This window comes from Rhamphochromis longiceps, linkage group LG11 (genome assembly GCF_057381845.1).
Source record: "Rhamphochromis longiceps isolate RC_006_pf linkage group LG11, R_longiceps_female_GT1.1, whole genome shotgun sequence".
Classification (NCBI taxonomy): domain Eukaryota; kingdom Metazoa; phylum Chordata; class Actinopteri; order Cichliformes; family Cichlidae; genus Rhamphochromis; species Rhamphochromis longiceps.
The window spans coordinates 14368019-14382321 of NC_140567.1; the positions used below are offsets into that span (position 1 = coordinate 14368019).

The following is a 14303-nucleotide window of genomic DNA, read 5'->3' on the forward strand; positions in this document are numbered from 1 at the left end:
AAGCATGCCTGGGTATGGACCACGTTGTGGCAAGCCAGGAAGTGGATTTAAGTGGAGCAGATGTCGAAAACGAGCACCAGCGTTCCCTTCTTAAAGAGCTTGTGGAAAGGAACATGGGTGTGTTCTCACAGCACCCCCTGGATTATGGCCATACAAAGACTGTGCAACATGAAATCCCTCTGGTCGACTCTAAGCCATTTCGACTGCCTTACCGTAAGATCCCCCCATCACAGTGGCAGGATGTGAGAAGGTTGCTGACAGAAATGGAGGTAGCAGGAGTTATCAGGCCCAGCAAAAGTCCATATGCTTCACCAGTCGTGATCGTAACCAAGAAAGATGGATCACTAAGGCTGTGTATTGACTACAGGAAACTGAACTCCTGTAGCACGAGAGATGCTTTCCCTCTCCCCAGAATAGAGGAAGCCCTGGAGGCTCTAGGGCAGGCAAGATACTTCTCCACCCTTGACCTCACCTCTGGTTATTGGCAGGTGGAGGTGGCGGAGCATGACAAACACAAGACGGCATTCAGCACCCCTATGGGGCTGTTTGAAGCAAATCGTATGCCCTTTGGACTGCAGAATGCTCCCTCCACCTTTCAGAGACTCATGACCTGCTGCTTTGGCGACTTGAACTTCACCCACCTCCTAATCTATCTTGATGATCTCATCATATTCTCCAAAACCTTTGATGAGCATCTGGAAAGACTGCAGCTGGTGTTCGATCGGCTTCGGGAGCATGGCTTGAAGTTAAAGCCTTCTAAATGCCACCTAGTGAGAAAGGAGGTTCAGTATTTGGGTCACTTAGTGTCTGCTGAGGGGATCCGGACAGACCCAGAGAAGATCAGCAAGGTGAAAAACTGGGTGAGGCCCACAAATCGCAAAGAAGTGTTGCAATTCCTGGGATTCGCTGGATACTATAGGCGGTATGTAAGTGGGTACTCTACCCTAGCTGCTCCCCTGTACCGCCTAACTGCTGGTGACCCCAGAAAGAAAAGGAGAGGGGGAAAAAAAAAGTCTGGCTACCGACCCACCCTTTTTGTGGACAGATGAATACGAGAAGGCATTTAAGACCCTAAAAGAAAGGCTGACAAGCGCTCCAGTGCTGGGATATCCTGACTATAGCTTGCCCTTCGTTCTGCAGACGGACGCCTCAGGGGAGGGTCTGGGCGCCGTTCTAGCTCAGATCCAAGGTGGAGCTGAGAGGGTCATAGCCTTCGCCAGTAGAGGTTTGAGCCCAGCAGAGACAAGGTATCCTGCACACAAACTCGAGTTCCTTGCTCTTAAATGGGCGGTCACCGACAAATTCTACGACCACCTCTATGGGCGTAGATTCTCTGTCCAGACAGACAACAACCCTCTCAAGTATGTTATGTCATCAGCGAAGCTGGATGCCACAGGCCAGCGGTGGGTGTCTAGGCTGGCTGCTTTCGATTTCGATGTCCAGTATCGGAGGGGACAGAGCAACACAAACGCTGACGCCCTCTCTCGCATGTCTAACCAGGAGGTCATGCACATCCTACAGACATGCCCTCAGTGGGTGGGTGTCGACGAACAGGGGCATGGTGTGACACAGGCTACCCAGGATACTCAAAGCCTCACTGGCCATGGCACGCCTACAGGGGAGGAACTGGAACTCGGGCCACCTACATCCACTGAGCCTTACAGGGATGTGGGGATGGAATCCCTGCCCACCATGACCAAACAGGAGCTCCGTGCAGGGCAGAAAAAAGACCTTGTTATTGGCCCCGTCTTGCACTATAAGAGTATGAACCAGAAGCCGAGCCGCAGCGAGCGAATGAGTGCTGAAGGGCACGTGCGCCTTCTCTTAAAGGAGTGGAGAAGGTTAGCGGTAAGGGATGGCATCCTGTACCGCTGCGTCCAAGACAGCCAAAGGGGAGTAATTGAGCAATTGGTGCTACCAGAGGATTTGCGTATATCAGTGAAGACTGCTCTCCACGATGACTCAGGCCACCTTGGTTTTGAGAGGACATTGCACATGATAAGGGAGAGGTTTTATTGGCCACGGATGTTCCAGGAAATCAAGGCTTGGTGCGAACAATGTGAGAGGTGCTGCCTTAGGAAAACTCCAACCGCAGGGGTCAGGGCCCCCCTGGTCAGTATCCACAGCAGTGCCCCCTTGGAGCTAGTTTGTGTGGATTTTTTGACTCTTGAGAAATCAAAAGGTGGTATCGAAAATGTCCTCGTGGTCACTGACCATTTCTCACGCTATGCGCAAGCATACCCCACTAAAGACCAAAAAGCCAGCACAGTGGCTAGGGTGCTGTATAGAAACTTTTTCTGTCGGTTTGGCTTCCCAGCAAAACTGCATGCAGACCAAGGGCGCAATTTTGAAAGTGCTGTGGTGAAGGAGCTGTGTAAATGCACCGGCATCACTAAGACCCACACCACGCCCTATCACCCACAGGGCAACGGGACAACTGAACGGTTTAACCGCACCCTCATGAACATGCTGGGGACGCTAGAACCTCACCTGAAACCCCGGTGGCACGAATATGTGGATGCAATGACACACGCCTACAACTGCACCCGCCATGATTCGACAGGGTACACACCATACTACCTGATGTTTGGCAGGCATCCACGGCTCCCTGTCGACTTGGTCTTTGGGCTGTCAACCACTAATGGGTCGGGGGGATATAGCGATTATGTCCAGACCCTGCATGACTGCTTGTCACAGGCTTATGCACAGGCTAATCAGGCCTCTCGCCAGGCTAAGGGTCACCAGAAAAGATACTATGACCGACAAGCAAAGAGTCAAAGCTTCAGCCCGGGTGACAGAGTCCTGGTTAAAGTGTGTCATGTGGAGGGGCGAAGCAAACTAGGAGACAAGTGGGAGTCACGTCCATACATTGTGGTGAAGAAACAGCCAGACATGCCGGTGTATGTGGTGCGATCGGAAAATGGTGATACAGAGAGAGTGGTCCACCGCAACCTACTCACGCAGTGTATGTTTCTTCCCGTGGAGCAGGTGGGAGAGGAGGCAAGAGAGGAAATGGAGCTTGACGTGGAGGAGGTTCATGGAGGAGGGATTGAGGACAGTGGAGAGCAGGCTGGTGAAGTAATCAGACAGGATGAAGAGTCGGACATGATCGAAGACGGGGAGGCTGATAGCCTGGAAGGAGGTGTGGAGGGAGTTTCACCTGAAGCAGCAAATGGATCACTTGCCCCCAAGGGACCAGAGGAAAGGGACACAGGGACAGGACAAGAGAGTGAAGATTGGAGGGGGAATGAAACTGTCAGGGTCACCCACTCACCTCCCAGACCAAGTGAACCAAGGAGGAACTTGCCAAGGAGTCGGCATCCCCCTAAGAGACTGACTTATGGGTCGAGAGTTAACGAACCAGGGGAGGATCAGGAGAAGATAGAAAGGGGATGGAAGCTGTGGCAGAGGGCCAAAGCAAGAAGGGCTGCAGGAAACACAGACATTTTCGCATTACACTGCACATCTTCCACCACCGTTATTCTTGTATACATAGTGAGACTGTTCTGTTTTATTTTGTTTTGTTTGATGACTGGGACGCCATCACTTAAAGGAGGGGCGGATGTAAGGTAGTGACTGGAATAAGTCACAAGGTGTCGCTGTTGAGCTGCATATATGGTGTAAAATTTAGCAATTTTGACCATTTGTCCTCTGCAGGACACCGTACTTCAGATTTCTTGTTCGCGCGGGCGCCATCTTGGTTCAGTGTTTGCTGTGATTCAAAAAGGGCCAGCAGCAGAGTTGGAGTGGTGTTTGCCCCTGCTTCCGAATAAACGGCACGGTCCGAGCCACAAATCGAGCGCCTGTGTCCGACTGGTCTCTCTGCGGTGCACCCCAATCCAACACAAACTAACACAACGCAGAGTCCGGGGTGTAGGGAGGCCCCTGCACTGGTTGGGTTACATTACAAAGTATTGAGTTGTATTTTTGTTATTGACCAAATACTTATTTTCCACCCTGATTTACGAATAAATTCTTTACAAATCCTACTATGTGGATTCATGGATTTTTTTTTCACATTCTGTCTCTCACAGTTGAAGTGTACCTCTGGTGCAAATTACTGACCTCTGTCATCATTTTAGGTGGTGGAACTTGCACAATCGGTGGCTGACTAAATACTTTTTTGCCCCACTGTACATATGCTCATTTCACTTTGACAAACCAAACCTTTTAACTTGATGAAAAGTGATTGCCATGGCTGAAAATTAAGTATTTATTTTTTAGAATCAATGATTCCAGTCTCTTAGTGACTAGAGGGAAGTCTGTTTTGGTATGAGCATTACAGCATCAGGGAGTTTCAACGTGGCAGTAAATACACTAAAAGAAAAAAGCTTAAGCTGTAAATGCAATTAAAAGCAAATTTGATTCCTCATTTGAGTTCCAAATTTCAGCTAAAGTGTTAACCAGTCAATTTTTGTTGTAAGACAGTAAAGTAAAGGCTCCACTGAGTCACCACAGTAATTATGCGAAAAAACTGAATTGTTTACATGTATAGTCCTGCAGATGCACTTTACTGCACATGTACACAGAAAAACAGCCACAAATGGATGCAGAGCAGAATGAGGCAGACATCCATGGAAAATTAAAATTAAAAATTGAACACTCAAATTTATTAATCACCTCAAATCTAGCCCTCAGACACCCTCTAGTCCAAAGCCCTCCAAAACTAAAAGATGAGCCCAGAAAAGAGTCCCTTGTGTGAGCTGGGGCTGAGATTAACTGCTCCCTCTCAGACATTTTCTGGCTATTATCACAACAACACTGCTTTCCAAGCACCAATCAGTTCCCCAAATTATGTCAAGAAACCATTTTCAAACATTAGAAAGAAAAGAAAAAAAGTCGAAGTAGAGCTGGCCAATTTCAAAAGAAATTATGGCAGAATATCTACTCCACGGTTAGAAGCACACCAATAATCTTAACTAAGTACATTAGTGGTCACTCTTTGTGTAGAGTGGAGTTGAGTGGTCAGAGATACACATCCTCCTACAATTTCTAATGTTTAATGAAACAGCAATGTTTACAGTAAGTACTTCAACTCTTTATATTATATATACACTCCTTTGGCGAGGAGCGAGGCACACCCAAGGGTCCCTGAATGACCAAAACACACACATTACATGGATTCATCCAGACACAAACATGAAAATGATATATCATAGACTGATACATAACAGTTATATATTAATCGTTATACTTGATTAAATAAATTGTATAAATATTTATACCACTATTATTGTGTACACTCAAATTATTTTGGCAATATTTTTTTCAGAAGCACCGTGCCAATATAGCCACTCTGAATTTAACTGAACTGATGAGAGCAAAAGTGAGAGAGAGAGAGGGAGAGAGAGAGAGAGAGCGAGAGTGAGCAGAAGCAAGAGAGCGCAAGATATCTCTAAAGTTCCTATTTACTGTACACAGGCTATGGTTGTCTTGTAGCTTTTTAACGCCGCCAGCTGGTAAATACTGGTACTATAAAGTATTTCTACATCTTGTTTCAGGACAGTTTTTTTCCTCCTTCCTCAGCTAAAAGCTTTTATTATTGTTTGCATGCCTCTAAACAAAAGTACTAATTATGGCCACATGCACAATAAAATTAAGCAAGACATGCTAAATCAACCTTTATGTATTTTGTTGTGGATAAATTTACATTTTTACATCAATAAATGTGCTCTTTCTGGTATTTACTGCCACATTGTGGTGTAAATTTGTACTGCAGGTCTGAGGATCATGAAACATTTTGAAGAAAACAGGACTTCTCAATTTTTTGGTTACTCAGCGCATTAAATAACTTGTCGTAAATAAAATGACTGTTTTGCTCTTTCTATAGTTGCCAGTGTTACACTTTTATTTCTAATACATAATAAATAAATAAAATTCCATAAATAAAATATCTATTTAATTGCATTGATAATGTCTTGGGGTTTTAAATCTGTGTTGGCACACCTACACAATTGTGACAATTAGCTAGGAGCCCTAGTATAAATTTTATACTAACATTTGAAAATTGTGTTAGGTTAAGGTTAAAAAAAAATGAGCAAATGAGCAGTAGCTGTTCTCCCTAAGTAAATAAATAAATGAATACATGGAAATAAAAAAATCTAAAGGAAATAAGCATAACTCTATTTAGTATGTGTGTATATTCCTGACCTCAGAAACAGGACTGTCCAATCCAAGGTCACTACAGTGCAGAGCCAGTAGTCCCATCACTCTGAGAACCTTGCTCCGTCTGCAAGGCATTTTTCATTTTTATTTATTATGTTAATTGTGAATTTTCAGCTTGGATATCATCTCGGGATTTTTTAAAAACATTTTCAGTTACTGATTTTATAAAACTGGTCATGGTGTTTAAGTTTTCCAGCATCCTTAGAAGAAAAACACAACATAAAGCAAAGAAAATGTATAAACATCAAATTTCTTAGAGCATGCTTAACCACTCTAGATATAATCATAGGAACTGCAGTTCATAAAACAATGTTAAAAAAAAGCAATTGGGAGAGGATGTAGAATCGTGCTTCTTCTAATTATTCAGTAGCTTTTCTTTAATCATAATGTTTTGCCACATCAGAAATTAGCACTTTAAAAAAAAGCAATGTTACAGTGTCCCCTGTTTATAGAACAAACATACATTGTATACTTACATGTCCCAGTTAGGAGCTTGTCGCAACAGGTGGACCAAAACTAGAAGCTGAATGAAGAATTGAGGAAATTAGAGTGACAGAAAGAAGGAAAAGGATAGCAAACAATGTAAATATGTAGAAAATGATGATATATTGCCACAAAGCATGGAATCTAAGTTCATTGTGACTTCTAAAAGGATTGTTAATGAGAGTGTTCGGTGTTTTAGTAAAAAGAAATTAACTTTTTTCAAATTCAAATTGTTGAGTGGAAAAGATGAGCCGTATAAAAAACAATTATCATTACTTTATTTAATTACAGATAGAAAAAGTATGGTTATATCAGTAATAATACCATAAATAAAAAACATTCTAAATATAATTTTCCTGTGCTTTTGTTAATCTTAATCTTACATTTTTTTCAGGAACTCTGTGCCCAAAATCAGATTGAAAGAGGTATCTTTATTTGAGCCCTGAATAATTCTATGAAACTGCATCCTTGTGCGGTACTAATGACTCCCACTTGACTAATGACTAGCTGGGAGCAAAAGCATGACCCACACACCTACATCCTCTTACTGAAGTTCTCTGTTGACAGGGCAAACAAACAGACAAAAAAAGACAGCACAAGGTCAGTAGAAAATGAACAAACTGGAAAACAATAGCTCATTATAAATATTCAATTGTAGACATGCCAGTGGAAAGATTTCCAACTATAATCTTCCTCAGCTAACACTAAGGATCCCTTGCTGTCATGTAGGGTTGAGATATTAAATACATTCTATTAAGCTGCACAGTTATGCAACTGTTCTCAAGAAACCCACCCAGCAGATCATATTTCAACAGGAGTCTAAAACAAATATGTTTTCCTACCAGTCTTGAGTTAATCAGCCTGTTAGCGATAACTGTATGTCCAACCACACAGCCGAGGTAGCACAGGAGGTTGAGTTTGGATCGAGTGGCCGTGGAAGTGGAGTGGCTCTGTTCTTCAATGGATGAACAAAGCTGTGATAGAAAGACAGTCCACTCTTCATCACTCAGAGACTGTAGCTTCTCACCTGCAGGAAAATAGAGAGGATTCAAGATAAAAACCAGGGACAATACACTGAGATACTTTTTTGCTTTTTTTCAGGACACTAAACTGACTTTGTGCCAGCTCAAAAAACATACCTGAATATGCAGGTACACATAGGGTTTTAGGATCATATCGCCCAGGTGTGTTCTTCAAAATCTGTTAAACAGAGCTCAAAATAGTCAATTGTAGCCATTTTTTCTACATTGCTAGTAAAGGTTGTTAATAAATGTCTTATTCTTATGTAAGAAGGAGCAAGAAAGTTTCCCACTAAGAAGACTTAAAGACTAACAGAGGTTTGACAGATGTATTTTAATGAATTAAAAAAAGAAATATGAAACAGCCATCATATCATATAATTACACGCCTTTACCTTGGGGTTGTCGAGGACTGGGGTGACAGTGAGATCAAATTCAGTGTGGAGAAGATCCTTCACACAGGGTGTAGTGTCAGTACAGTTACTGGTAGTGAGAGTAACCTGAGGTGCAATGTTCTGATTTGGACAGTCAGATGAACTGCAGTTTCTGATTGAGTTGGCACGGGAGCTACAAGAACAGGAAGAGAAGAGTATGGAGAGCAATGTATGGTTTACTATAGACATCTGAGTACCACTCGTTCTAGGTGTGTTCCTACTGTAAGAGTAAATCCAAAGCTTACATATCACTTTTGAGACACGAGATTCACATTCTTCCTCTGGAATGATTTATCTGTAAACTTGTGCACTGAAAACAGGAACAAAACTCTGTAAGGGAAACTAGGAAAGAGTGAGTACAGAATACCTGAGCAGAAAAATGGCCTCAGTGCTGTCCTCATCCAAACCACTCTTTGGCTTCAGGTCTGAAACATTATCTGGAGAAGTAAGCACGTGTGTACTTAAAGACACATAAATTTGTGGTATGGTGAAAGATGAACCTTACATCATAATAAGCAGAAATCAGATCTGCACAATAGAAACTACTAGTATAATGTAGACCTACAACAAACCAAAACCAAACACAAACAAATTCTAGTACAAAAAAATGGTAAAGCAAAACAGTGGAATATAAAACCAGATTAATGATTAATTAATGGTTTGAAGATAAATATTGTAAAAAACAGAATCTATCACACATACAATGTTCATATATACAAAAATGACTAGTGTTAAAGTACAAATTAAAATTCAAAGTTAAGTAGCTTACTGTGGCTAAGTATTAAATTTTGTTGCTTAATCTAAACCACACAGACTTTGACGAATCTGTTACCTAGTGTGAATGACTTATTGGGCTGCAGTGTGCGGCACATTTGCAGACTCCCAGTTAACTTAGAGTCATCGTCAGGTTCTCCTTCTCTTCTTCTCTCCCTTCCGACTTCACTATTCAGGGTCTGGCTTTGGCTCAAGGCTCCAGAGGATGTGTGGTTGACAGAATTTTGGCTGTCAGTCCTTCTGTCACATGGCCTGTCAGTTGTTGTAAGAGATGATATTAGTTTCTCAGACATCCCATAAGCTAGCTGACTGAGGGCTAAGTGGCTGTTGGCAAGGCTCGCTGCTTGCCACGGATGGAAAAGGTCACATGTGTTTGTGTGTCTGTGGAGGTAGTGAGAACTAAAAAGACTTCATGGTCATTTTCTTTCTTTTTCAGGTCTGAGCACTGGCTGAAGTTACCCTTTCTAACGTGTAACAGAGAAAAAGGAAGTATTTCCGTTCAGACGGGTTCTTACTACTCGTTTTACTCGGTCAGTTGGTGTAAGTGAAAGTGCTTCCTGCAGAAAGCAGGACACATGAAGTCTACTCATGAATGCACCCAGCTATCATCTGCACTATTCTTGAATGGATCCAGACAGATATTGCAGGCAAAAAAAGAAAATTTAAAGATCAATTCAACTTAATCCAACATCGGTGTTCTTGTATGTAGCTCCATCGGATAATGCCAAGAAAAGGTCTATGCTGAAGCACATGAGTGAAAATGGCGATACAGAACCCTTTCTGCAAGCTGTTTCTTTATTAGCTAAATTCTCTGATATCAACCTTTGTCAAACACGATTCACATCCCGACTGACAGCCAAAAATAACAAGGAAAATAAATGCTGGTAATTATGTTGGACTTTTAAAATCAAAACAGATTAGAAAAATGAAAAAACATAACCTACCTGAAACTACAAGAAACAACCTCCTTGCAGACATTTTCTGCCTCTTCATTTTCTTCATTCTTCTCTTCACCTTTTTCGGCATCCTCTTCCTCCTTTATAATCTGTTTCCAGAAAGGGTGAGCCAGCAGTTGTGGCCAGTTCATCCTAAAGATACATCAAAAAATCAAATGCATTATGAGTAACACCTTACAATACAACCAGGAACTATAGCAACTCCCCTGTAAATGGAACTTTAATTATTTTATTTGAAATTACATTGTAGTTACATTTACCTACAAGTAGTATCCCAAGACTAAGGGGTTAATAAGTCAGTTTTTTATATTAAAAAAAAAAAAAAAGAGAGAGAGACATAATTAAACTGTAGGTAAATTTAAGCATGTATAAAAAAATTTAGGTAGTGCCTAAATTCCTGGTATTATACTGTATGTATTATACTGTATTTTTAAATACTACATAAGTATTTTTAAGTACTGTGTAATTTCTTGGTAATTTTGTAGAAAATCAAACTACACTAAACTACAAGTCAGACTTAGCTCCATTACACAGGCCTGCAAGTTTATTTGTTCTTGTAATTTAGAAAGGGAGTCCTTCTTGCAATGCATTGGCAAAATAAAAGGACAGTTAAATAATAGAACATCCATCATGCAAGCACTCAGAAGCTTCAGTTAATGTCATTAGAATTGGGAAAAATATGATCAGGCCGTATTTCCAACCATGATTCTGGCATGACTGTTGATGCCACACGAGTTGGTTTGGGTATTTCTATAATTACTGATCTCACTGCAGTCTGCACAGCTCTGTCGAACTGGAGTGAGAAACAAAAATACCCCGTGAGAAATACCTTGATAATGACAAAAGTCTCGGGAGAATGGCCAGAGTGTGCTGACCTGACATTAAAGCCGAAAAGAGCTCTGATAACCACGCTGGGGTGAGCAGAAGAGCATCCAAAACATTTACAACTTCCAGGCAGATGGGCTACAACAAAACAGGACCATGTGTGTTCTCTCCTATCAGCCAAGAACAGAAATTTGAAGCAGCAATGGGAACAGACTCACAAAAACTGGACAACGCAATACTGGAAAAATTAATGATTATGAATAATGAATTTTAATTTCTGCTAAGGCACACAGATGGCAAGGTCAGACTTTGGCATAACTAGCATGACTCCATGAACCCAGACTGCTTTGTGTCAGTTCAGACAGGTGGTGTAGTGGTGTGGTGATTTTTTGTTTTCAGCACACTGAGCATTCATTCATTCATACTGATCACTCATTTATTAAATCCCACTGTCTGAGCAATGCTTCTGAACATGTGCATCGATTTATAGAAGCATTTGAGCATCCAGATGATGAAACTATAGCAACTGTATCAGAATTGTAAGTGTTTGTTGTGTGTGTATGAGCTTAACCTCCTCTCAGGGTTTTTGTTGAGCAACCCTTTCAGAAGACTCTGGAAATCCTGGCAGGGAGAACCTGCAGAAACCACTGTACAAAGAAGAAAATTAACCAAACAAACAACAACAAGAATAAAATCAACAATTATCTGTTAAAACTATTTTTTTCTAAATATCAAACACTATATGAAATGTGACATCTTTGTGTGCGAGTCTGTGTCTGTATATAATGATGTGGGTGTGAGAGGAAGTGTTTGTCACCTGTCTGCCTGGGAGGTGGTGGTTCCTTATTCAAGATCATCTCTCTCAATTCAGTGTAGTTGTCAGAGAAGAAGGGGGGTGTACCTGGGAAACAAAAACAATATAGAACAGTACCGTATAACATATTACAGGCCAGAATTAGTATTTTCATTAGTTTGAGTCTGTTTGCATATCAGTACCGGTGTACATGTAGTATAATATACAACCAAGAGACCAGAGATCAGACTTCATATTAGTTTCTGATCCTTCCAAAACCTCTGGAGCACTGTAAGCTGTAGAACCTGAAAATATACATACATAAATGCACACAGAGTAGTTTAAAAAACAGATAGTATAAAGTATACAATATGGTATAGTCTTAACATATTTTAATTTTTTAAAAAGTTTTTATGCTGCTATTTTTTAATCTCACCAAGATTTCAAAACAACATTCCCTACACAAGACTTGTTTTTGTCATTGCCTTAAGTGAAATACCTCTCCTAAGGTTGCACACCCAGAGCACTGGATGCAACATTAAGACCTTGCTTACATTTCCATCTGATCAACAGCAGCTACTAACAGCTGTATATCTTTAGAGCCTCTCTTATCTCTAATCAGCTGGTTTTATACAGTCAACAAATGATAGCATACAGAAACAGCATGATTACTAACCTTGTAATCTTTTCTTTAAGTTGTCAGTGTTCTGATTGCTGTCTCCTTCCTCTATCTCCTCAGATGCAGAGAACAAGGTAAGGAAATCCTGCAGCGTGTCTCCCTCTGCCTTAGACAGACAGAAGTTACCAAACTTCAGAATGCCGCTGCCATCAAGTAGGATCTATGAGCAACAGAAAGAGAAATATTACAACATTCATATATGATGGTAGCATTGCTGTTATACACTTACATAGAGATGAATGCAGGTGCAAACCTTAGCAGGAGTCAGGTCAGAGAAAATGATTCCTAACTCATGGATGTGTTTCAGTCCTTTGACTAAGTGCCATCCAAACCTTCGTACCGCATCTTGTGACAGGCTTCCATCATGGGCAATTACAGACTCCATGGAACCCCCTGAAATTTACAGCACATGTTTGTATGCAAGTTTGGCACATGAGGTAAAAACAAAGAGAACAAAGAATGACACACCTTGCACTGCTTAAAAAAAATGTGGTTACAGACTATACCAACACTGAATATATATGAGTAATGGGGAAAAACACATTCTGAAAGGACATTTATTATTAAAAACTTAAAATATTAAAGTAATTTAAGCCTTAAGCTGCTATAAGTTGTGGTTCTCATCAAATATATTCTTTGATATTCGGGTACTGTTTATAACAACTGCCAGGAATAATGACTGACCTGTACAAAGCTCCACCACCAACCACAGGTGGTTACTTGTCTCATACCACTCGTAGAAGTTGGCTATATTTGGATGATCCAGATCCTGGGTGAGGCGTACCTTATACAAAAGTGAATCATCAGAACACTTTTATAAAGCAGGCTTTTTACGGCAAAGCTCAATGCCAAATTCCACCTAAAAATATCATGCACTAATCATTCACATGATCTTATTCAATATGAAAAGCACACTGTATATATGCTAGTGTACTGGGAGCAGTGGCCTCAGAAAGGGAGATCATCCCCTAACAGGCGGAAAATAGATTGACAGTTAGATATATCAATACTAATCACAGCCTTCTTTGGACTGTTAAAAACAACTCTGTTATTGGTATATAAAACTAATACAACTAGAAGATGTACTACTAAGTTCAAACATTGTCCTACATGGTTAGTAATCTCGGATTTCTTGGTTTTGTCAGTGCATTTGATGGCAACATAGTTGAGATTGCCCTTCCTTCTTCCTTTATAGACAACTGAGTTGTGGCCTGCCCCAAGCTCCTCGTACAGAATGAAGTTTTCCATTTGCTGTGGAGAAGAAAAAAAAGGCCTAATTTATATCTATTCACTTCAAACTTTTTTTTTCCCATCAGTGAAAAACAGAAGCCTTACAGTAATTCAAACTATACCATGCAAGTTGTACAGTACGTATGGAATATTATCTGCTCTTGCACGCGTTTTGATAAATGGGACCTCTGGGAATCTTGTCATAAATCTGTTTTAACAACATCCAAATACATATATATATTTAAAGATGGGGTACTATATTTGTTGGAGAGCCACACCTGTAAAAAATCCGCCTGATTACCTTTAATTAGCGGAACACCTGTTTTACTACAGCAGCTTCATTAGAGTCAACCACTTTCATAACGAACTCTTAACATTCACCCAGAAAGACAAGAAAACAAAGTGTGTATTTTATGCTTAAAATAAATAATTAACCTTTATGTGTGAAAAAACATATATGTTATGAGGCATTAACGTAAACTTTAAAATAACGGTTGACCTCGGGGGCTTCATGGTCTGTTGTACGTTCAGGAGCTCAGGTAGTTTGCACTCTTTGAACAAAAAAAGTTAACAGTTGAAGTGAAAGTAATTATAAGAGACCTGCACACGCCTATACACAGGCTCATAAAAAACATTTGCGATTAATGCTGAGCTTGTTATTTTTTTACACTTCACATTAAAGTAGCTTGAAACCTACCTCTTCAACGACCCGCTGTTTGTGAGCGGAAGAGTGATGGGTCGCATTGTTCCAAATGGAAGAGTGGGGGGTAGTGAAAATGTTGGCATGAAATAAAGGCTGTATCTTCTCGTCATAGTCATTATATGTGCATACAGATAAGTAATTATATTTAATAAAATGTTTCGGTTTAAATAAGATATAAGCAAAACTGTGATTTTGTGAAAAACGCTGTATTAGTTTTAACCTGATCCACCTCCAAATGGTAT

General features: G+C 40.7%; 1 protein-coding gene across 6 annotated transcripts in view; it reads right to left on the bottom strand.

Moving 5' to 3' along the window:
- ulk4 (unc-51 like kinase 4) overlaps positions 1-14080 on the bottom strand; it is a 103066-nt gene extending 88986 nt beyond the window's left edge. For 5 of the 6 annotated variants that reach the window (XR_014913744.1, XM_085422413.1, XM_085422415.1 and 2 more), the window contains exons 1-16: positions 14056-14080; positions 13239-13379; positions 12813-12912; positions 12382-12521; positions 12126-12288; positions 11653-11754; positions 11474-11557; positions 11228-11303; positions 9820-9963; positions 8934-9127; positions 8469-8538; positions 8063-8234; positions 7788-7848; positions 7491-7675; positions 6642-6688; positions 6151-6229 (exon numbers count right to left, since the gene is read on the bottom strand). Coding sequence is in view for 5 of the 6 variants with exons in the window: in XM_085422413.1 (XP_085278539.1) it covers positions 6151-6229; positions 6642-6688; positions 7491-7675; positions 7788-7848; positions 8063-8234; positions 8469-8538; positions 8934-9127; positions 9820-9963; positions 11228-11303; positions 11474-11557; positions 11653-11754; positions 12126-12288; positions 12382-12521; positions 12813-12912; positions 13239-13376 (1755 nt within the window). In the remaining variant the exon portion in view is untranslated. Of the gene's footprint in view, positions 1-6150; positions 6230-6641; positions 6689-7490; positions 7676-7787; positions 7849-8062; positions 8235-8468; positions 8539-8933; positions 9128-9819; positions 9964-10706; positions 10827-11227; positions 11304-11473; positions 11558-11652; positions 11755-12125; positions 12289-12381; positions 12522-12812; positions 12913-13238; positions 13380-14055 lie in introns of all 6 variants that reach the window. The other variant, XM_085422416.1, reaches the window with a different exon arrangement.
- Between the last annotated feature and the right edge of the window lie 223 nt (positions 14081-14303).